This window comes from Carcharodon carcharias, chromosome 32 (assembly GCF_017639515.1).
Source record: "Carcharodon carcharias isolate sCarCar2 chromosome 32, sCarCar2.pri, whole genome shotgun sequence".
NCBI classification, from domain to species: Eukaryota; Metazoa; Chordata; class Chondrichthyes; order Lamniformes; family Lamnidae; genus Carcharodon; species Carcharodon carcharias.
This window is the reverse complement of record NC_054498.1, coordinates 8,304,650-8,327,902: the sequence shown is the minus strand read 5'-3', so window position 1 is coordinate 8,327,902 and position 23,253 is coordinate 8,304,650. Positions and strand designations below refer to the sequence as shown.

Below are 23,253 nucleotides of genomic sequence, written 5' to 3'. Positions count from 1 at the left end.
TTAATTTACTTATCCTAAAATATCTCCCTCTTTATTGTACAGCTTATATCCTTGTCCCCTTGCCTGACAGTTTTATGTTTTGGTATTGCTCTTGTCTTAGTTTTATTATATGTTTGAGCTTTTAGTTTTGTCCTGCTGAGTATCGTTATTCAGTTCTTTTCAGGCAACTGCGATGTCCATTGGCTTTATTCTGGGGTTTTTCACCATCTTGCGTGCTCTCTCTCTCTCTCTCTCTCTCTCTCTCTCTTGTGTCCCTTTGTGCAGTATACATTTAGGCTGGTATTTTGTATCCAATGAAGGGCACAGAATGAATGGATTAAAAAGGACATGGGATTATTCCGTGTAGCCAGGTGTAGCACCCAAGTCCTGAATCGCAAAAATTGTTAATGCATAATCCGGAGACATAATCACATCAAAGCATCGTACCCTAGGGTCCTGGGTGTCTCTGTCTATGTTAAACACTGTGCACAGACTTGCATCACAGTTGGACTGTGCCCATGAGCTCTTTTTTGATGCCATCTGGAAATGTTATTTTTAAACTTGTAATCCCTGTGTAGCACTGATCAGAGCCCACATAAAGATGTCAAGATGTTGTAACTGGAGGTGGGCAAAATCTGGAGCGATGCACTTGACTGTCTTTGCTGTTAAAGCATTATTATGGTCTCCCTCAGTGGCTCACTTAGTGTTAGGGTTGCCAACCCTTCAGGACTGGCCTGGAGTCTCCAGGAATTGAAGATCAATCTCCAGGACACTGCTAGGTGCAACCCTGGAGAAAAATCATCGGGACATTAAAAAAGATTTTTTTTTTTCTTTATTTTCTTTGAACATTTCTCTTCACCAGATATAAAAATATTGAAAACGGGAGAACAAAACGGCTGTTTGGCTGACAATCAGGCATCATCCAATTGGATAGTGAGTCTTTTTGCTTTCCAGTTTGTGTGGGAAGGCCGTACATCACCAGGATGGATGTGTTGGCCGACTAATGTCTGGAATGTGGGGGCAAATCATGTGCTGGAAACTCCAGGAATACATTTAATCACAGTTGGCAACCGTACTTAGTATGTGCAGTGCTCTGTTTGAACATGAGCACCACAGACCAAAAGCAACAGCTTCCAATCCCCAATCCTGCCTGTGTTGGCTGAGCTGTCGATTTTTTTGAGGGCGGTGGCCAGGATTCCTTTGCTCCTGTTTCCCATCCAATGAGAAATGTCCCATGGCATATGTTGAGTCAGGATGTGAGAGAATGTAACTGTGCTGCCTCTTGCAGCCAAACAGCTTAAGTGAAGGGAGATTTTGGGATCCCTTGCTGATCTTGCATTTATCATGGTATGTAATTAAGCGACACTTGTGCCTACTCCACAGAGTCAGAATAAGGCGAGGCAGTCCCGCGATGCAGTGAATGATGCAGGTATGTACCATCCATTCCCTATAATGCAAGCCTTCACCAAGCTCTCTAGTGCTTATCTAGAGTGAGCAGGATTTCTTAGACAGTGGCTGCCAGCCCAAAACTCTGCTTTATTCCCTAACAATTCCCAGTGCTGTTACCAAAACCACGTCCAAAACTCTTGCCCATCTGTCTCCCTCTATTTCCAAAGCCCTAGTCCATGACTCCCAACACCAAGTGTGGTCCTTCTAGTTTTATGCCACACCAGACCAGTTATCTCCCTGTTAAGGCTCCCGATCTTGAATTCATTTCCTATTTACAAATTCCAGCATCTAACAATTTTTTTTCTTTAAAACTTAATAATGCGAAAGATTATATCAAAAAAGGTGAAATCAAGTTTCGGTTGGTTTATATGCTCTTAAATACAATGGATTGCGTTTGAGCCCAGCCTGCAGCCTAACTTCAATAGCATTTGATCTTTGCAGCAATTGGGACCCTTTGATCACTGTGTGGTTTAAAAACAGTTTGTTTTTAGCCTTTCCCACCCCAACCCCCGACAACACGACCTGAACTCTAATCTTAACTGATGCTTCCGTTCGTGATCTCTTATTATATGACTTGCTGGTGATGTCCAGGAGTGCAGATTAATCATGATAGCACGTTTTGGGTCTAAGTCAACAATGTGTGGTTTAAGAACAGAGTTCGGGACATGGGTTAGAGCAGAATCTTACTCAAAGCAGATTCTGTCCTTGCATCAACCCAACAGGTAAAAAAAAAAATTCATCAGCAACAAGCTTGAGTGCCGATCAGATTTGGAGGAGGTAGGGAACGGAGGAGGTTTTGCCGTTAACAACACTCCCTTGCAGAGTTGACAATACTGGTGAAATGTTCGGCACGATATTATCCATCACGAGCTAATCTCAGTAATGGTGACCATTGTCGACTGGCATTAAAAACCCACCTGGTTCACTAATGCCCTTTTTAGGGAAGGAAATCTGCCATCCTTGCCTGGCCTACATGCGGCTCTCAGCAACGTGGTTGACCCTTAACTGCCCTTTGCAATGGCCTCACAGGCCACTCGGGTCAAGGGCAATTGGGGATGGTCAACAAATGCTGACCTTGCCAGCGACACTCACATCCCATGAAAGAATTTTTTTTTAAAAAGTCTTATACCTGAGAAAAGGCTTGCATTAATTCAGCGTATCTCTCGGCAATAGTCCAACGTACCTCATGGAAAAACTAATTGCTTTGAGTTGTAACCACTTAATTAAGCAAGCAAATGGTGCAGCAAATTCCAAACATTGGCTGGATAAATCGCCCCCAATTGGTGGTGTGGTTTTTTTTTTGGTTGAGAGGAGTATGTGTGGCAAAAGACCAGGAGAGCTCCCTGCTCTTTTAAGTAAAAACACTAGGATCTCACATTGGACACTTGAACCACCAGGACAAACTAGACCATGGTTTCCCATCTCAGCTGATGGCTGGCACCTTGACAATGCAGCTCTCCTCCAGTGCTGCACTTGACTGTCACCAAGGTTATGTGCTGAGCTTGTGAAGTTGGAGCCTATAATCTTTAGACTTGAAGGCAATGGGGCCATGTTGACATTGAAGGCATGAACTTGTGCCACACTTGGTGTAGCAAAGTTGTATTAAAATAATCTTCTATCCTCCCTATAATCACTTAGTTCCCAATCCTTACAATTTTAATAATGGGAATGTTGAATTTTTCAGGAAATTTCTGTGCCGCATTAATGTTGTTTAAAATGAGCAGATTAGTGGCTTTGTTTTAAATACGAGAGCAGCGTTTCTGTTACAATTTATGCAGTGTGATCTAAACTAAAAGTTTTCACAGATGTAGCTTTAACTAGTTACTTAACTTTCTGAACAGTATGTACAGTATTTTGCATTGACAGGATGTCATATTTATATAATTTCTGATAACTATAAAATGACATTCTTTTTGATACCAATTCAAGGACTAAAATTATGCACACATTTGGGACCCTTCAGCAAACTTATTTTTTTGTCTTGTACATTTTCGTTGCTATGTGGTAAGTTTAATACTTGCAGTTTAACTTGGAAGCCATTAATTTTGCAGTGCTCCTACCTGTCTTGTAGGCCTTGTTGTTATGGAGGTTCATGGTTGCCATGGGTGAACTTTTGTCTGTCTGGGTCAGTGGAACTATTTTTTTTGCCATAATGATGCTACCTGAAGCCAGCAAGTTAATTTAGTTAGTGCACGCCCACAAGATACTATCTGAGAATATAGTTGGACTTAACTCCTGGAGATGTCACTGCATGTCCTCCTCCTTCCAATTGTCTCACCACTGACCACTTAGCATGTCCATCATCTTGACACTCCACCTTCCCACGGCCAATTGGAAAACCAAATAGACTCTCTTCAATTCCTGATTGGATGATCCTTGACTGTTGGTCAAACAGCCTGATGCCACCTACCATATCCAGTAGTTCATCAACAAGTAAAATAAAACCACAATATTTTTATTGCTGCTGTGATTCTCCTCCTGGGTTGCTTGCAGCCATGTGCTGCTGTTTAATTTATGGCATTTGTGGAGTGTTGGGTAGTGCTTGGAACTTGGAAACCAGTGATAAATAGTAAAGCTGAATAAATTTTAGGGGAGGGTGAGAAGCGGAATGTGAAAGATGACAGAATATCTTAAAAACCCAAATGGATTGATCACTAGTGCCCTTCAAAGAAGGGAAGCTTCAAATTGTTAAATAGCAAGGCAATAAAGAGTAGGACAAGAACACAAGAAATAGGATCAGGAGTTGACCCCAGGGCCTGTTAAGCCTGATCTGCCATTCACTGCAATCATGGCTGACCTTGGGCCTCAATTCCATTTTCCCATCTGCTCCCCATTTCACTTAAATCCACGAGAGACCAAAAATCTGTCTATCCCAGCCTTAAATGTATTCAATGATGAAGCAGCCACAACCCTCTGGGGCAGAGAATTCCAAAGATTCACAACCCTTTTGAATGAAGTAATTTCCCCTCATCTCAATCCTAAACAATCGGCCCCTTATCCTGAGACTGTGCCCCCATGTTTTAGATTCCCCAACCCATGCGAACAGTGTCTCAACATCTACTCCATCAAGCCCCTTCAGAATCTTGTATGTTTCAATGAGATCGTGTCTCATATTCTCTGGAAGTTAGAAGAATAAGCTCAATTTACTCAGCCTCTCATCAAGGGACAACCCACTCACTCCAGGGACCAATTTAGTGAACCTTCGCTGTACCACCACCACTGCAAGTATATCGTTCCTTAACTGTGGAGACCAAAACTGCGCACACTGTTCCAGACGTGGTCTCACCTAACCCTGTGCAACTCTAGCAAGATTTCTCTCTTCCGTACTCCAATCCCCTTGCAATAAAAGCTAAAGTGCCATTTGCCTTCCTAACTGGAGCCTAGACTATATAAGTTTATCTTTACAGGGATAGACATGGTTATTGGTTGGATATGCACAATATGCACACTTTGGTCTGTCTCAGCATAGGCAAGTACCTATCACCTGAATACAGTTAACCCCCAAATTGATAGACAATTAGCCCAATGACTCCGGTTGTATGTGACATGGATTACTCCAATGGCCTCTGAAGTGACCTAATCTACCAATTGGTTGTAAAAATAATTGCTACCAAATGCAAATTCCTAATACTACTTTCTCAACAACTAAGAATTGTTGTTAAATGACAAAGTCACCCAAAGATCAAAGGAAGAATTACTCCCCAACTCCAGTCAGAAATTATATTCAAACTCTGCTCCCAGAAGTGAAATAATGGAGGGTATAAACAGTGTTGTTAGGATTGGATGAAATTTTAGAATCACAGAACATCATACTGTCAATAACACTCTTTGTCAGTGTGTTAACTGGCTGCTTCCACCATTAGCTAACTGACAGAAAAAGGTGCAAAAGCATCTGTTTCAGTCATAAATAGACCTTGCTGCTAAATCATATTTACATTCCCCCCTGTGCATTTTTAAAATAACTAACTTGCTCACATTCATAAGTGTGAGACGGAAGCAACGCTTTCACCTTGCACTCCGGATATTTGGCACAGTACGTTCCCAACTTCCCAAGGTACAGATTTGATGTCTTTCAGCAACTCCTTCACTCCTTCGGCCAGTGTTGATGGAACAATACATCAAACCAGTGCCCTCATCTTCAGCACAGAGTGGGATGGAATGGGAATATAAAAGCACTGATGTGTGTCATAATAGTACAGCTATGGCATCACTAAGCTGCACTAAGTATTTCACCCTAGTCCATGAAGGACCATAGTCATCTCTCCATTAGAAAGACAATTGGTTATATAGCTTGAGGGGCACCACTCCGCAAGCGTTTGGGGCAAGGGGAGGAGGCAGACCTCTCAAGAACTACCTCTGCTAGTACAGCGGATTGAACCCATGCTGCTGGCGTCTTTCTGCACCATGCACTTAGCTGTCTAGTCAACTGAGCTAAGTGATCCCCACAAAGCTGTCCTCATTGGAGTGCAACGAGTGTTACTTTGGGCTACATTATTATACATGAACATGGGGAATAAACAGCCACCAGCCAGACTACACAAGCCAAATACAGAGTTCGCTACCTCCACCTTAAACTAATCTTCTCCCTCTTAAACGACACTAGTTTTGACTAACGCCCTGGGCAGTTCAATCTCTTGTGTGAAGCTGTTTTCCGGAGGTCACACAACTCAAAAACAATGAAACAATTTGCCGTTGCTTTTCAGAGCAAGTTTATCAGCAGAATGTGGAGCAGCTAGACAAGATTCGACAGGATTGGGAACAAGAACATATCAATACCTGTGAGGTACCTGCAAATACCTTTGTTCTACACATTAATTCTCCTTTTAATGGGGAGTTCCCCTTTCAAATGTCAGTTTTTATATTGGGACTAATGCTGTCAGTGCTTTTTAAAGGATGGAACATCAACTCCACTCTTATGCTTTTCCTTTCATCAATTTCTTGAAGTTCTCACTCCTTCCATGAACCACTGGGCTCCCTCCAATAGCTTGTCCAATTGGTAATTATATTATGTTAACCCAGACAACACTCTAGAAGTTTGAGACTGTCCAGGACAAAGCAGTCTGCTTGATTGGCACCCCATCCACAAACATTCACTCCCTCCACCACCAACACAGTGTGTACCATCTACAAGATGCACTGCAGGAACTCACCAAGGCTCCTTTGACAGTACCTTCTAAACTCACGACCACTACCATCTAGAATGACAAGGGTAGCAAATAGATGGTAACACCACCACCTAGATGTTCATTCACCATCCTGACTTGGAAATATATCGCCGTTCCTTCACTGTCGCTGGGTCAAAATCCTGGAACTCCCTCCCTAACAGCGCTGTGGGTGTACCCACACCACATGGACTGCAGCAGTTCAGGAAGGCAGCTCACCACCACCTTCTCAAGGGCAACTAGGGATGGGCAATAAATGCTGGCCTAGCCAGTGAAGCCCGCGTCCCATGAATGAATATTTTTTTTTAAAACTGTGCTGATGCTGGAATGGTTTGAATTCAGTGAGTGCTGACTGCCTCTTGGATTCTTGAACCTAGGTTGTGATGCTTTGGTAATAATCTTTGGAGATGCTCGGATAAATGTTTGGGAGATAAATGTCATGGTGGTTCACTTGCCGTGGCTCACTCTTGACTAACTTTTCCCGTTTGGCTTCAGATGTTTCACCTGCAGGAGTGCGATAGAATCAACAATCTGAGGAATGCACTGTGGACGCACTGCAACCAACTCTCTCAGCAATGTGTGAAGGATGATGAGGTATTGTGGTTAATGACGAATGTGCCAGCTCACTCTGAACCCTGATGTAACTTCTTAAAATTAATCCTTGGGGGAAGATCATGGTGTAGTGGTAATGGGACTAGTAACCCAGAGTCCCAGGCTAATGCCCTGGGGACAGGGGTTCAAATCCCACCACGGCAGCTGATGGAATTTAAATTCAATTAATAAAGCAGGAATTGCAAGCTAGTCTGTTATGGTGACCATGACAAGTATCATTGATTGTCATTAAAACCCATCTGGGTCACTAGTGCCCTTTAAGGAAGGAAATCTGCCGTCCTTACCTGGTCTAGCCTACATGTGACTCCAGACCCACAGCAATGTGGTTGACTCTTAACTGCCCTCTGAAATGACACTCAGTTCAATTTAGGGATAAGCAACAAATGCTGGCCCTGGCAGCAGTGCCCACATTTCATGAAAGGATTTTTAAAATTTCTCAGATTTTTGGTTTCCTTAATCTGTCCCCTTCTCTCCAGCAGCCAGGTACTGGTAGCTCTCTGGTAACTTGACCAAGTGTTCAATTCCTCCGAGGGCTTTTTATTCTCTCCACCTTCTCTGAAGATGCTGGGACAAGTCCCAGAGACCCCATTCTGCTTGGCAGCTTTACTGTAACATCTGGACAACGTGTGCTCACAGCAATTTGACTGTGGGAGGCTGTCAGAGCCAAACACAATCCTGTCTCGTGTAGAATTTACAGCACAGAATCTGGGCCCAATTGGCTCACTTTTTATGGTCCATACAAGCCTCCTCACATTATCCTTTTTTAATCTTCTCTCATCAACATCCCCTCCTATTCCTTTCTCCCTCATTCACTTATCCATAAATGAAGTCTTCAACTGATGCCTGTATCGATAAACAGACACTTGCCAAATTAAATCATTGATCAGCAATTGGGAATGAGAGTGGGACCCTCTAACAGATATTCCCCTCTTTACCTTTTGCATTTGGATAGCACCTTTAATGACCTCAAAGCACTTTACAGCCAATGAAGTACCTTTCCTGAAGCCTGGTCAGTGTTGTTGTGACTGAGCAATATCTAACTCCACACAGACTGGGATCTTTCTGTCCTTTTTGTGGCTATTTACTTGCGTGTTCATGGAGCAAGCTGGTGTTATTTCTGATATGTGAAATGTTATCGCACAGTGAGCTTTTAAACCACCTTTTAACCTCACTACAGCTGTACGAAGAGACTCGGAAGGTTTTGGAGATGTGTGACATTGATGCCGATATGGACTGTTTCATTCAGAAGAAAATGACGGGACTGAATCCACCCGGTAAGACTCTGCTGCCTTCTCTGACTCCATCCCTGAAGAGACCTGTCCTGTTGATTTTTTGGAGGGCTTCAAGGATATGCACGCAAACAATCTGAGGGATTTAACCAGAGGACTTATTCAGTGTTTCTTACCCCTCCCCAAAATCCTGGTGCTGGAGAGACTGGAGAGCTGTTGGCCAGTCTGATTGTTTTGAGCTGCCGGACAATGTGGGGCTCCCTCTGAATGAGGAACGGAAATCCCGTCTTATGCCAAATCAAGGCTCGTTAGGGTGTAAACTGGCAACGGGGTTGTCGGAATCGGCGGGGATGTGTTCCAAGCACCCGCCATCCTTAAAAATTCAGGCTTAAGCGTCTGATGTTTATTCAGGAAGAGATTAGAAGCGGTGCCTACTTGATGTGCTGGCTGGGAAATTGTGGCTTCGCGGCCTCTAACTTTCCAACTAAAGTCAATCGTGGCGATATGACAACCCCGTTTTCTGGCCCCAAAAATCAAGTTTGTTTTTTTTTTTTGCATACTTGACGTAAAAGTTGACTTATCAACCCCCTCCTGTTTTTCAGCCACAACGTACCACCCTCGCTTTAGTAGTCAGCGTCAATTATTCACCCCACAAATGGGTGGCTTACTCACCAGCACCTTTTTATAACTGGGCACAGGGGGATCGAGCGGGTGAAACGGGTTGTGTTGTGAAGATGGCATGGGGTGTTTTAAGACGCACCCGCTTTTACATCAGAAACTGATGACATTTCGAAATGGTGACCACCCACCCCTTCCCCCACCCCCCCTTCTCCCCCCGAACAATGATTTCACTCAGATGCTTGACGTACAAATTAGCCCCTGTTTTTTTTTTTTTTTGGAGGGGTTTTTTTTGAGGCTTCAAAGGTTGACTTGTGTTGCCAGCGTCTTACAATTTTTATAGCTAATGGTTGGAAAATGTGAGGCTCTGGTCCTTCGTTCTGCTTTTTGAAGCAACGCTCCTTTCCTGCAGAATAGGAACGTCCTGAAAGGCCTTTAGAAAATCGGGACGTTATATTGCCGGCGTGTATTGGGTAAAATTGTGCAAATCTCGTGTGATTGTCTGTTTTTATTCTTTCATGGGATGCGAGTGTCGCTTGCCAGGACAGATCGTTTTGCTTCCTTATGTTGCACGATGCAGTTTATGTGACGAGAGTTTAACAAATGGGTTTCTGATTCTGAATTCACTCCTGGGGCGGCAGTGGTATTATCACTGGACCGTTAAGCCCAGAGACCTCAGGGTAATGCTGTGGGGACCTGGGTTCGAATCCCACCACGGCACTTCAATAAAAGTTTGGAATTAAAATGATGACCATTGTCAATTATAAAAACCCACCTGGTTCACTTAGGGATGGGGATCTGCCACCCTTACCTACTACATGTGACTCCAGGCCCACAGCAATGTGGTTGACATAAATTTAGGGTGAGGGGCAGGAGGTTTAGGGGGGGATGTGAGGAAAAACCTTTTTACCCAGAGGGTGGTGACGGTCTGGAATGCGTTGCCTGGGAGGGTGGTGGAGGTGGGTTGCCTCACACCCTTTTAAAAAGTACCTGGATGAGCACTTGGCACGTCATAACATTCAAGGCTATGGGCCAAGTGCTGGTAAATGGGATTAGGTAGGTAGGTCAGGTGGTTTCTCACCTGTCAGTGTAGACTCAATGGGCCAAAGGGCCTCTTCTGCACTGTGTGATTCTGTGACTCTTAAATGCCCTCTGAACAAGGGCATTTAGGGATGGGCAATAAATGCTGGCCTAGCCAGCGACACCCGCATCCAGTGAATGAATTTTTAAAAAGAATCACTCCTGTGTCTCTCCCTTCTCAGCTCCCATACAGTACGAGAATTATTATGACAAGTTCCCTACCACAGAAAGTCGCACAGCGGCCTCTTCCAGGAATGGAGGGATGATGAAAAGGTAAATGGCGTGAGCACGGTTTAAAATTTCTCCAGCTGTGCCCATTAGATTTTGCACTTCAGATCAGAATTTTCCTGTGCATAGGAATCCAGGGAACCCAAGTCGTGACCAAGCCAGAAACAAATTTCTTACTTTCTCAACAGGAATTTGACTCAGGTGATCAGCTGTCCCAAATATTGGGTTAGGATTTATTCAAGAATGTAGAAAAGTATTACTGAATAAGAGACGTGTTGAAGCTTTTCGGCTTGCACTCAGCAGGACACTTCTCATGCAGTATAAATTGTTGTTTGCTCCTTGTCTTGGTATTCTTGGGATGTGTCCTGATGAGTGCAAGACGAAAAGCTTTGACATGTCCTTTTTCTTTCAGCAATACTCACTCAAGGTCTGTCTTACCAAACGACAATGTAGAAGAGCCTCAAACACCAGCAAGAGTTTTTGGGATTGAGGTCAGAGAGACATGGGTGAGTTGGGACTTTGACTCTGAGAGACAAGGTGGGGGAATTGGATGTTTGAGAGACCAGGGCGAATCAAATTGCCAGCAATCCTCTGAATATTAAAGTTCTTAAATTCAAAAAAACCCCATCCTTATACAGGGTAAAGGCTCAGGCAACGCAAATAAGAATAATCAACTACTTTAAAACCTCCACTGGGATATAGTTTGATTTTGTGTGACGCTGTAGCATGCATGACAGCAAGTTGACATCTCTGACCATTTTGTATTTCTATTCCCTGTTAAAGGTGCTATATAAATGCAAGGGGCTGGACATGAGTTGCAGTATGATAATGGGGGGGCGGCGGGGGGAAAACACAGAAGTTTCCATTTTAATGAGTGTAACATTCAATTTAACTTTCTAGGTCGCTGGAGTGGATACATGTAGAGTGTGTTCCCTTTGAATGTATACAGCCTTTAACAGAGTACCCATCACCTTCATAAGGAAAGACACGAGGGGGCTTATCAAACACCATAACGAGTTTCTTTTTACTGTTGCCATTCATGATCTTGTCCCATGCTTCTGGCCGTGTTTGTCATTAACCTCCATGTTTCAATATTTTGTGTTTCAGATACTTTCCTAATTTTTTGCATTTACCCAACAGGTATACCTAATAAATTGACTGTTAGTTGACGCATTTGTGTGTGTATGTGTGTGTGTGTCTAGCACTGTGGCTATCAGTGTGTGCAGACTGTGCCTTTAAACATGGCAGCAATTAACACCTCTGCTTTGCAATAGCTGATTAACACTAAGCGATCATTCATATTATCATGAGGCATTCTAAAAAGCGTTGAACATTGTATGTTGGTGTCAGTCGGATTTTCCACCATTAGCTCTAGAAGCACAGGTCCTGAGCATCTAACAGCCGCTGGAATCTGAATGTGAGCCCTGCTAGATTTGCTGAATGTGTTCTGCAGTTGGAGCCAGCACAATTTTTTCCCAACGGAGGGGCACACAACCCTTAACAGCAGCTAACACAACTGTCAATGTGCAAATAGACCAAACTTGGGATAGCTGAAGAAGCTGCTAAGCTAAACTTGCAGCTGCCTGGCAACCACCATGCACAAGCCCTGGTTGAGGGTGGCAAACATAAAAATCAGCAGCTGCTCCTGCCTCTGGTTGCTGTCAGTGGTCTTTCCTGGCATGTGTGTGCATGTGGATGTCAGGTGAAGTGGGGAATGCTAGTGTAGCGGTGATGTCACTGGACTAGTAATCCAGAAACCTGGGTTGGTACATGAGTTCAAATCCCATTGCAGCAGATGGGGAAATTTTAAATTCAATTACTTAATTAATCTGGGATTAAAAAGCAAGTGTCAATAATGGTGACTATGGAATGACTAGATTGTTGTAAAACCCCATCTGGTTCATTTGATGTCCCTTTTTTAGGGAAGGAAATCTGCCATCCTTACCCAGTCTGGCCTACATGTGAGTCTAGATCCACAGTTTTGAGGCTGACTATTAACTGAAGTGGCCGAGCAAGCCATTCCATTGTATCAGTTAATTTTGGATGGGCGTTTATTCCCTCCAATGATGGCCACATCCTCTAAATGAATAAAAAGTAAAATATTGCAGATGCTGGAGATCTGAAATTAAAACAGAAAAGGCCGGGAACTCTCACCTGTGGAAGGAGGACAGGAGGATTATTATGACACAGCTGGTGGAAAAGGCTGAGTTCAAATTGCAGACGGAATCTTGAAATAATTGTCTTAGCCCATCTTTGCAATGTGTATGTTTCGAGATGCAGGCTTTGAATTCAGTAGTAACAAGAATCTCGAGGCTTTTTATAAAACTAAGTTAAACATTTATTAATACAAAGATTGTAAACACATACATATGTCTACAAAATTACTACTATAATAACTACAAAAATCCCCTAATTAATCCGACTCTCAATTACACCCCTGGTAAGGCAACAGTAAATCTCATAGATTTTACAGATACCTAGCAAAGCACATGCTGGACAGTCACATTCAAAATGAGTTTCTTTCAGCTCTGGGTCCTTGCACACAGACTTTAGGCTTACAGGCTGGAAGCTTTTCACACTTGTTGGATCTTAAAATGCCTCTACCTTACACACAATCTCCTTTTTATACATGTCTTTCTCTTTGAATGTGAATTTCCCATTGTATCACTCAGCTTTTAACTTTACCTCTTATAGCAATAACATCCTTTCATCCCACCAATTTTATTAGTAAGCAAAAAAAAAGCGTCTCTCTTGGCGTCTTCTAGCTAGGTGTAAGATTTCAAACGTAATCTTGAATGGTTTCTTTTAACAAATGCAAATTTACACTTTCCCTTCAACCCTCAACTTTTTATCTAGTTAACATCTCAAAACTACTATACGTCAAAGCACTCAGACTAGCTGGATTTAGCACTCGCACATAGACACAGACCACTAGAACTCTATTTTAAAATAATTTCCAATAACAACATTTTATCTCCTGGCAAGGATTATCGCTTCTGATGTAAGGTCATCATCCTGGAAGCATTAACCCTACTTTGCTCTCTGCACAAAGGAACGAGTCGGGTTCTGATGCCCCAGCTGCTTCTACATTGCTTCACTGCTACCAGCCAACAGTCCCTGATGCAGAGATCCTGGTGCAACCTTCAGCAACGCCCCTCCCCAACTGGCTAAGGGCAGTGGCTGAGAAGTGCCTTATCTCGGACCCACTGACCACCCACTTGTCGAGTGCTGCTACTGCCCATGGGAGACCCTGGGAGCAGACAACCTAAAATCCGCTTTGGGGATCATCAGATTTCTTGCTTAAAGTTATATCAAATTTGTCCTTTGCACTTGTGCTGAGTGTAGATGTTGGGAGAGAATGTTGGTTATGATGCACCAGGTTCTACACTGAAGGAATATCCACAAGGACTAGGAGCAGGAGTAGGCTGTTCAGCTCCTCGAGCCTGTTCCACCATTCAGTAAAGTCTTGGCTAAGCTGACTGTGTGGCTTTTACTTTCCTGTCTGTCCCCAATACCCTTTGTCAATTAACAATCTATCTAACCCAACCTTAAGTACTTAAAGACCCCACCTCTGCCAGTCTCTGGGGGAGAGAGTTCCACAGACTCCTGATCCTCAGAGAAAAAAAATTCTTGTCCCCATCTTAAATGGGAGACCCTTTATTCTTAAACGCTGTTCCCCAGTTCTAGTCTCTCCCATGAGTGTTTCTTTTAATTCCATCAGGATAAATTTAAAGCCCCCAAAAAATCAGCTGCTTGGGGAAGATAAAGTAGTTTCAAAGTCCCCGTCAATGCTGCCACAGCCCATTAATGATGAAACTGGTAGTTTGATAATATTTAAATGCCGAAGGTCACAGTATTATCTGTAGGACTTGGAGTTTTAGTGTATTCAGATTTGACACATGGAGTCCTGAGCTTGATTCAGGTTTACACCTGTGCCAATACTGAACACAGGCAGAAGTAGAAAAAGGTCAATTTTGTTCCTAATATAATATTATGGGAGGCAAAAATTTTTAAGTACATCAAAAAAATGTGCCCTATGATTTTTCTGTACAGTTTCAAGGTACTAAAATGACTGATCTCTGCTCAACTAGAAACTGAGCAAAACCAAAATCAGGAGGTCCCATATTTGACCCCTGGTCTGTCGTTTATTCTTTCATGGGATGTGAAAATTGCTCAATTCTTTAATGCGCTTGAACTGAGTAGCTTGTGAGACCATTTCAGAGGGCATTCAAAAGTTAATTGTAGACCTGGAGTCACATATAGGCCAGATCCAGTAAGGATGGCAGATTTCCTTCCCTAAAAGGACATTTATTGAACCAGGTGGGTTTTTACAACAATCGATTTAATCGTTTCATGGTCACCATTACTGAGAATTTGAATTGAGTTGGGATTTGAGCCCATGTCCCCAGAGTTTTAAACTGTACCTCTGGATTATAAATCCAGTGACATTTACAACTACGCCAATGTCTTTCCCTGTACTCTGCTAACTGATCTCAACCAGTAGGGTTTGTTCCACTGCACTTTTTTGATGGGGCAGTAAATTCTACCGGGGCTCACCCCCCTCCCCATCTTCCCTCATTTCCACACCCCCCACGACCATTACCTCTTTGCTGCAAAGTGCATGTGACCATACTGAGTAAGGACAGGTTTGTACTTGGCTTTGATGGCCCCGGTGGTTCAAGTCGCTTGCTCACTGACTGTCCAAGGGTCAGATGTGAAGACTGACCCAGGCAGGTGAGATATTACAGGGCTGTAGTGAATCATCCTAGAACAACCAGTGTCTTCAGGGGAGCACAGGGAATTTCCAATGCTTTATTTTAAAGGGATTGACTGCTCACCTGAAGCAATGGAATATTTTATGACTAAGAAGGTCAATAAATATCTTTGGTGTATATTAAAATTAACTAGACTGTCATGGAACAATGACAATTTGTTCTCGGAGTTGCCAGCTGCTGTTGGTTGTGAATTTATGACCTTTCTTCTTCCTTGCTGTTTAGGATTAGCCATCTGCTACCAGGCCGAAACCCTAAATCCGGTAGCAGTAATTCTATCAACATGACAGATCCACCTCCAGGTGAGAAACATGAATAAAAGACTTGCATTTATATCGTGTTTTTCACAACCCCCAATGTCTCAAAGCGCTTTACAGCCAATGAAATATTTTTTCAAAGCGTAGTCATTGTTGCAATGTCAGAAAATGCGACGGCCAGTTTATGCACAGCAAGCTCCCATAAACAGCAGGGTGATAATGACTAGATTGTCTGTTGATTGATTGAGGGATAGATATTGGCCAGGACACTGGGAATAAAATAGTGCCATTAGATCTTTTACATCCACCCGAGCAGGCAGATGGGACCTCGATCTAACATCTCTTCTGAAAAACGGCACCTCCAGCAGCACAGCACTCCCTCAGTACTGCACTGGAGTGTCAGCCTAGATTTTGTGCTTTGGTCCTGGAGTGGGACTTGAACCCAGGACATTGTGACCCAGAGGATTGAATCAGGTCCAGTTCAAAAGACTCTGGGAACAATAATTAATATTTTGAGTGTCTATAGATCAAAACTTTGGTACTGCCCAGAGTTGCAATGGGAGTTGTGCATTCCTATACTGCCCCAAGTCCTATTCCTGGTCACCTCACTTGCTAGAAAGTGAGGATGGATCAGATTTGTGATTAGAAAATGCTGGAAATTCTCAGCAGGTCAGGCAGTATCCATAGAGCGAGAAATAGAGGTCCTCGACCTGTAATGTTTCATCAGATCGGTATTGGCCTTGACGCTATTACATGGATATTCTGAATATAAATCCCAGCCGCTCACTCCCCTCACTGTTGCTGTCATTTTGTAACAGTCCTGCTCTCTTCCACAGCAGCTTTCACTACTGACCGGAGCGACTGTATCTGCATCCTTAGTGTGAAAGGCCAAATCTGCCCTGAACAGAAACACTTATGTCAGAACTTTGTCCTCCAGTTCCTAATTGAACAACGCAACAGCTTAGGATAGATACAGAAAATGCTGGTGATACTCAGCATGTCTGGCAGCATCTGTGGAGAGGGAAACAAGAGTTAATGTTTCAGGTTGATCATTTTTTTTAAGTGTGTAAGCAAGTGCAGAGCTGTGGAAAAAGGCAGGAGGTGAGGGAAGAAGAGCTGATATTTATATAGCACCTGTAAAATAATGAATTGTTTCTGGGTGCTTCACAGGAGTACTATAAAACAAAGTATGACACATGAGGAGATATTGGGTCAGATGACCAAATGCTTGGTCAAAGAGGTAGGTTTTAAGAAGTGTCTTAAAGGAGGAAAGCAAGGTAGAGGGTAAAGGTGTTGGGAGGGATTTCCAGAGCTTGGAGTCAGGCAACTGAGGGTGCAGCCACCAATAGTGGAGCGATTAAAATTGGGGATGCTCAGAATTAGAGGAGTGCTGACTTCTTGGGAAGGTTATGGGGCTGAAGGCGATTAGAGATATGGAGGGGGTGAGGAGATGATGGAGGGATTTGAAAACAAGGATAAGAATTTTAAAATTGACATGTTGCTAGACCAGGAGCCAGTGTAGGTCAGCAAGCACGAGGGTGGGGTAGGTGAACAGGATCTACTGAGAGATAACAGACAGGCAGCAGAGCTTTGGATGACCTCAAGTTAATGGAGGGCACAATGTGGGAGACCAACCAGGAGTGTTGGAATAGTCGAGCCTAGAGGTAATGCGGCATGAATGAGGGTTTCAGCAGCGGATGAGTTGAGGTGGGGGCGATATTACAAAGGTGGGAAGGGAGGATCTGTGATAGGGTGGAGGGTAGGAACGTGGTAGCTCAGTTGGTGTCGCTCAAAGGTCCATCAGCCTCTGTAAAGCGAGGTTAATGTTTGAGTGTTGAGCGCTTTGGAGCCAAAGGGACTGCCTTTCTTGTTTTGAGCTTTCCTGCCCTGGACTGGGTTTGCTAGTTCCTAGTTGTACCATTGGATGGCAGTGTTGCTCTGTGTTGTGATACTGAGTACCAGGAGCAAGCCTGGGAGCCTCCAGTCCTTTCTCATCCACACCCGTCCCCAAGAAGCCCCCTTGAGGGATTGTTAAGGGATGAGTATCACCAAGAATTTTCCTTCCGTAAACTTCAAAATAAACAGGGGAATGTTTCCAAGTTAAGACTGTTTACAAGAATTCTAACAATAGAGATGTGAGTGTTATGACCTATAGATATTGCAATACTTAGTTGATTTTCCGTGTTCATTAGCAGAGGCTTTGTACGCCAGTGTTGCTGTTGCTGTTGTAAAGCAGGAAAATCCAAACAACTACAGAGTGCTTTATGATTACACTGCTCAGGTAAGGATGCAGAGTGAGATTCCTTCCTGCCGTTTGTCACGTACCACAGGCAGTCTTTTTTTTAATCCATATTTGTTATCAATGTGGATGACGTTTACTTATTGGCCACCTTTGTTGTCCTAGGAAGCTGTAGACAGGCTGCCTTGTGCAATGACTGTGGGCCGTTGTGCAATGTAATTGCTGCTTATCTGGGTTCGCTGACCCTCCTGGGAGGGATTACATGGTGGGTGTGGGGCAGGTCGTTTTCTTCCTGCCTCTATTTCATAGGGTATTGAGAGTAACCACATTGTGGACTGAAGGGCAGAGGCTTCCATCCATCGAGAAGCTTTCAGCTGACGGAACATTGCACTTAAACCTGGGTCCTCCCTGCTTTCTATGGATTGGCTATTGAACTACCGCTCAGATACTTTTTAATATGAATTCATGTTATCAGGCTAATTGACTGTGTGCTGGGGAACTAAACATTCATCCCGTTTCAAGGCCCCAGTATAAGCATCAGGCATTCCAAAGTCAGCTATAGCCCGGGTAACATAGTGGTTATATTTCTAGACAAGTGATCCAGAGGTTTAGACTAACGTTCTGGAAACATGAGCTCAAATCCCACGATGGGAGCTCCTTCTCCTCCCAGGTACCATGTCCCAAGAGGATGCTGGTGACCATGGACATCCACTGGATTGGTCCATGATTACACTTGGCAAAGCACTGCAATGGTTTGTCATTGCATTCTGCAGTATGGCTGACCAGGGAACTCTCCTGCTCTTTGCCATCTACCATCAGGCACATTGGAAGGATTTACAGGCTGATATTCAACATGTTTGGCCCTATTATATGTACACCTTCCATAGTCATCAAGTCCTGAAGTGGGACTTGAACCCAGAGTTTCTGGCCCAGAGGTTGGGACACTACCCACTGCGCCACAAGGCCTCCTTTAACGTGGTAACTGGGGAATTTAAAGTCAATTAATGAAATAAGTCTGGAATTAAAAAGCTAGTCATTAATAGTGATCATGAAACTACTGAATTGTTGTAAAGACCCATCTTGTTCACTAATATCCATAGGGAAGGGAATTTACATTCTAACACCTGGTCTGGCCCATATGTGACTCCAGACCCATGGCAATGTGGTTGACACTTAACTGCCCTCTGAAATGGCCTCACAGGTGACTCAATTGTATTGAGGAAGGTGGTTCACAACCACCACCTTTGTGGGCAATTAGGAATGTGCAATAAACGCTGGGCCTTGCCAACAATGCCCACTTCCCATGAATGAATATCTTTTTGAAAAATTCCGAGCTGAATTTGCCCCTGAGGCTGTATTTCCCTTTTTCCCCCAATCGTGGGCATCAGCCCCATCCTCACCAGTGAGCTACATTCCTGTTCATCACTGACGATATTCTCTGGTAACCCTTGAATGTGGCTGCCGGCGGGTGTAAAATGAATGGGTGACTTTGTGCGATGGGGGCCCTGGCTGCCAGCGATAGGGCTGAGCGTGTCCAACTGTGTTCATTGTAGAAGTCTCTGCTGACAGACAGAGGGGAACTAATGTCACCTTTTTTTCTCTCTGTCCCATCAGAACAGCGACGAGTTGGATATAACCGCCAATGACATCATCCAGATCACGGCGGAGAGTGAGGATGGATGGTGGACAGCCAGTCGGAATGGAAGGAGTGGGCTAGTCCCAAGCACCTACCTGGAGAAAGCCTGAAGACCTCGAAACCCGGTCAACAACGTGAACCCAACTTCATGTTCCTTGGAGCAAACTGAGAGAAGCATTAACACTGGAGGGTAGCTGGGAATGTCCAGCAAGCTGTATAACTTTAAAGTCTGTGTGAAATAGTTGGGTGGGAACCTACACAGCTTAATGCAGTAGATACTGTTAATTTGATGTTCGGTTGTTACCCCTGTGGCCTTCACCTGCCTATGTACCCTCACTTATCGGCCAGTCCTTGTGGTAATTGCCTGTGAATTGATGCTACAGGAGCCTATTTAAGCTCTGCTTATATTGCTACATGAATAATTTGTTCTAAGGTATTCAATCTTTGCACTAACCAATCTCCCTGACCTTGAGGTATCTAATTATTTTCTCATCGTTCTGTCCAGTGTTGTTGGTAATGTGAGGAATGCAGCTTATAGCATTTGCAATTTTGTACAAAGCTCCTTTCTCCTGTGGTTCAGCAGGTACCTCGACCCCAGAGGGCTCTGCTGGATGAATCTTTACATTTTTCCCACTTCCCACAGCGAACACTCCAAACTGTGTTGGTTAAATTACCAACCTGGGGCAGTTTGTGTCATGAGGACAAATGGAGATTTTCATTTTGGGCTGAATTTGGTATCAGTTCCCTAAAATTGCTGCACCCTTATCATTTAGTTTGGTGCAGCATTTTATTGTTTATCTCCCTTTTTTTTTTCTACCAGGTCATCCCCTTCCTCCCCTGCTTTTCCTTGGTGAGGTTGAGGGGCAAAGAGCCAGGGTCCCTGACAATGACTCAATGTAGCCCATTGCAGGGGAAACTCGAATGTAGCCTCTGTGACCCACCATATCTTTTTTTAAAAAAAATTTCCCTCTCTTCCAACCTTGTCCTCTCCCAAAGGCAACAACTCCTTTGCTGGGGGTCCAGACACAGAGGCAGCTTACTTGGATGGTCCTCGACATTTAGCTTGAGCTGATCGAGCCCAAGAGGCATCACAGTTGAGTTCCACTCTGTCCTCTCCCATGAACCCCACACATGCGCCTCCCAGAAGGGATTCCTGGATAGTGACATAAAACAGAAACCCTTAGTCTTTTTTTTCATTCTATAATCTAGGGATGTGTGCCTAACTCCCAACTATAGCTGAGATGCACTGCTGCGTATTTCCAACGTTTTCTGTTTCTATTCCAGGGCTGTGGACATACCTTTTTTTAAACAGTGAATGATTAGTTTTAGACAAGTTAAGAGTTGTTTTTAAATGATTTTTGGAGCAGTTAGTTTAGGTAACAAAATTACACATTTTGTACTTGTGCAGCACTTTCTGACTATCTTGCTATTACAAACTTTTGGTCACACAACAGCAAAATTGCTTATGGAGACATTTAGACTAGAAATTCTGTATGTAAACAGTTGCCTGTAGTGGTGTCACTACAAGTTTTTGACCATTAGGTGGTGCTATGGAGTGAGTCTTCTCCCAAACTGCCTGCACATTCTATACTTGTATTTATCAACTGAGCATGAACATTCGTATATCTTAAATAAAAGTGCAATTGTACTGTTAAATACACTGAAATCTGTACGTTTGCTGAGTACAGCAGGTGACAAATGCAGTCCTGTCATCATGTATAGAAAAAGTTGCATATAATTTTTTATATTTTGTCAGTGTTTAAGTGAGAGTGCCAGAGGAGTGTTTGCACAGTAATAGATTTCTAGTGATTTTAAAATATTAAATATATAGATAGTTAAGGAACCAAACTAATATATAGCCACAAAGCTCATTAGTGTAAACTGTGGCTTTTAGTGCAAAATTGTCTCGTACAAAATTCGAAATAAAGTTGGTTTATGAACAAGTTCCTTTTGCCACGAATGATTTTTGTTACATTCCTTGGTGTCTCTCCTCTCTCTTGAAAGTGCTGACTCCTAGTTTTATAAGATGCCTGGGGGACCCCCTTTTTGACACCTCAGCTTGGTTATTTGATTGCAGGGCTGGGAATTACCTGCACGGTCAACCTGAGTCTGTCCTCCAATGCCTGCACACCACAAAAGGTCACTGGAGAGCAATCAGGAACAGGCAACCTGGTTAATTTTTATCCCCGGCCAGGAGCTCAACTCAACACAAGCTTGGGATATTGTGTGAAAAGGATTATCATTTACCTACGGGTTGCACTAAAGATCTCTTCAGTTTCCTCAGTGAGATAGGTTGTGATCTTTCCCCCATTGCTGAAATCAATTGGAACATCCAAAGTGTTTTAAAGTGAGGAAGAACTCTGCCCACCCCCCACACTCGATGGTTCTGCAGCACCAACTAGGAACACAACATTTTAAATCATGTTTTGAGCCCTGCCCCCCCACTCTGTTTATTTAATAAGTTCCCTGTGGCTAAATAATGTGCAAGATCTTTATTTGTGTGTTTGAACCCCACCCATGGCATTCCTGAGAAGTGATTATACTGAAAATAGAAACCGGCTGTCGAAGCTTTTCATCTTGCACTCATCAGGACAGGTACAAGAATACCAAATCTCAAAGGGAGCAACAATTTATACTGCATAAGAAAAAGGTGCTGATGGGTAGGTAAGTCAACTCTGGTCAAGACATTGCAGGCAAAAAGAACATGTCCAGGCAATGTGTCTTTTTTGAATTAAACAAAAGCGTAGAGGACAATAGTTCCTTGGATCATTCTCCATGGCAATACCTTGACCAATCAAAGCCGACCAATCAGCATCTCTTTCTCACGCAATGTAAATGTTGCTCCTTCTGAAATCTGGTATTCTTATGTCTCATAGACTCTCAGACGCTTACAGTGCAGAAGGAGGCCATTCAGCCCATTGTGTCCATGCTGGTCAGTTAAGACCTGACTACGCTAATCCCATTTCCCAGCACTTGGCATCTGTCCTGATGAGTGCAAGCCCCCAGTATAAGCGTCAAGCATTCCAAGGTCAGCTATAACCTGGTCTGTTAGTGGGTAGCATAGTGGTTATATTTCTGGACAAGTGATCCAGAGGATTGAACTAATGCTCTGGAGACATGAGCTCAAATCCCACCATGGTAGCTCCTCCTCCTCCAGGTACCATGCCCTACGAGAGTGTTGGCGACCAGAGACAATACACTGCAGTGGTTTGTCATTGCATTCTGCAGTATGGCTGACCAGGGAACTCTCCTGCTCTTTACCACCTGCCATCAGGCATTTTGGGAGGATTTACAGGCTGATATTCAACATGTTTGGCTCCTTTATGAAGGAGGGACTTGAACCCACAACTTCTGGCCCAGAGGTTGGGGCTGCACCACAAGACCTCCTTACCATGGTAGCTGAGGAATTTAAATTCAATTACATATATAAGTCTGGAATTAAAAAGCGAGTCAGTAATAGTGACCATGAAACTACTGAATTGTTGTAAAGACCCATCCTGTTCACTAACATCCCTTTGAAATTTGTGTCTTGTAGACTCAGACGTTTACAGTGCAGAAGAAGGCCATTTGGCCCATTGTGTCCGTGCTGGTCAACAAAGTCCTAACTACGCTCATCCCCATTTTCCAGTGCGCGGTGTCTGTCCTGATGAGTGCAAGATGAAGAGCTTTGACAGCATGTCCTTTTTTTGCCCCAGCAATACTCAGGTTATTTATGACCAAGTGACTACAAGCTAGGGACTGAATTGGGGCCCTACTCGTCTGTGGGAACCCCAGAGGATACTTTCATGTCATCACTTCAGGATTTGATAACTCAGTGGTTCTCAAATTTTTTTGTTTGAAGGAACCCTTTTCAACTGAATTGGTAATCATTGACCCCTATCTATAATATAACACTCAAGTGTAATGAGGCAGATTTGATAAGGGAGCTTAAGGTGAAGGAACCCTTAGGAGGAAGTGACCATAATATGATAGAATTTACCCGGCAATTTGAG

General features: G+C 43.5%; 1 protein-coding gene across 1 annotated transcript in view; it reads left to right on the top strand.

Annotated features, from left to right (window-relative positions):
* Positions 1-21,206, top strand: part of LOC121271925 (proline-serine-threonine phosphatase-interacting protein 1-like) — a 51,449-nt gene extending 30,243 nt beyond the window's left edge. The window contains exons 8-16 of the mRNA XM_041178164.1: positions 1,363-1,408; positions 6,132-6,211; positions 7,086-7,184; positions 8,380-8,476; positions 10,312-10,402; positions 11,465-11,497; positions 15,355-15,431; positions 17,579-17,667; positions 19,240-21,206. Coding sequence (XP_041034098.1) covers positions 1,363-1,408; positions 6,132-6,211; positions 7,086-7,184; positions 8,380-8,476; positions 10,312-10,402; positions 11,465-11,497; positions 15,355-15,431; positions 17,579-17,667; positions 19,240-19,371 — 744 coding nt within the window. The 3' untranslated portion in view covers positions 19,372-21,206. The remainder of the gene's footprint in view (positions 1-1,362; positions 1,409-6,131; positions 6,212-7,085; positions 7,185-8,379; positions 8,477-10,311; positions 10,403-11,464; positions 11,498-15,354; positions 15,432-17,578; positions 17,668-19,239) is intronic.
* The last annotated feature ends 2,047 nt before the right edge of the window (positions 21,207-23,253 follow it).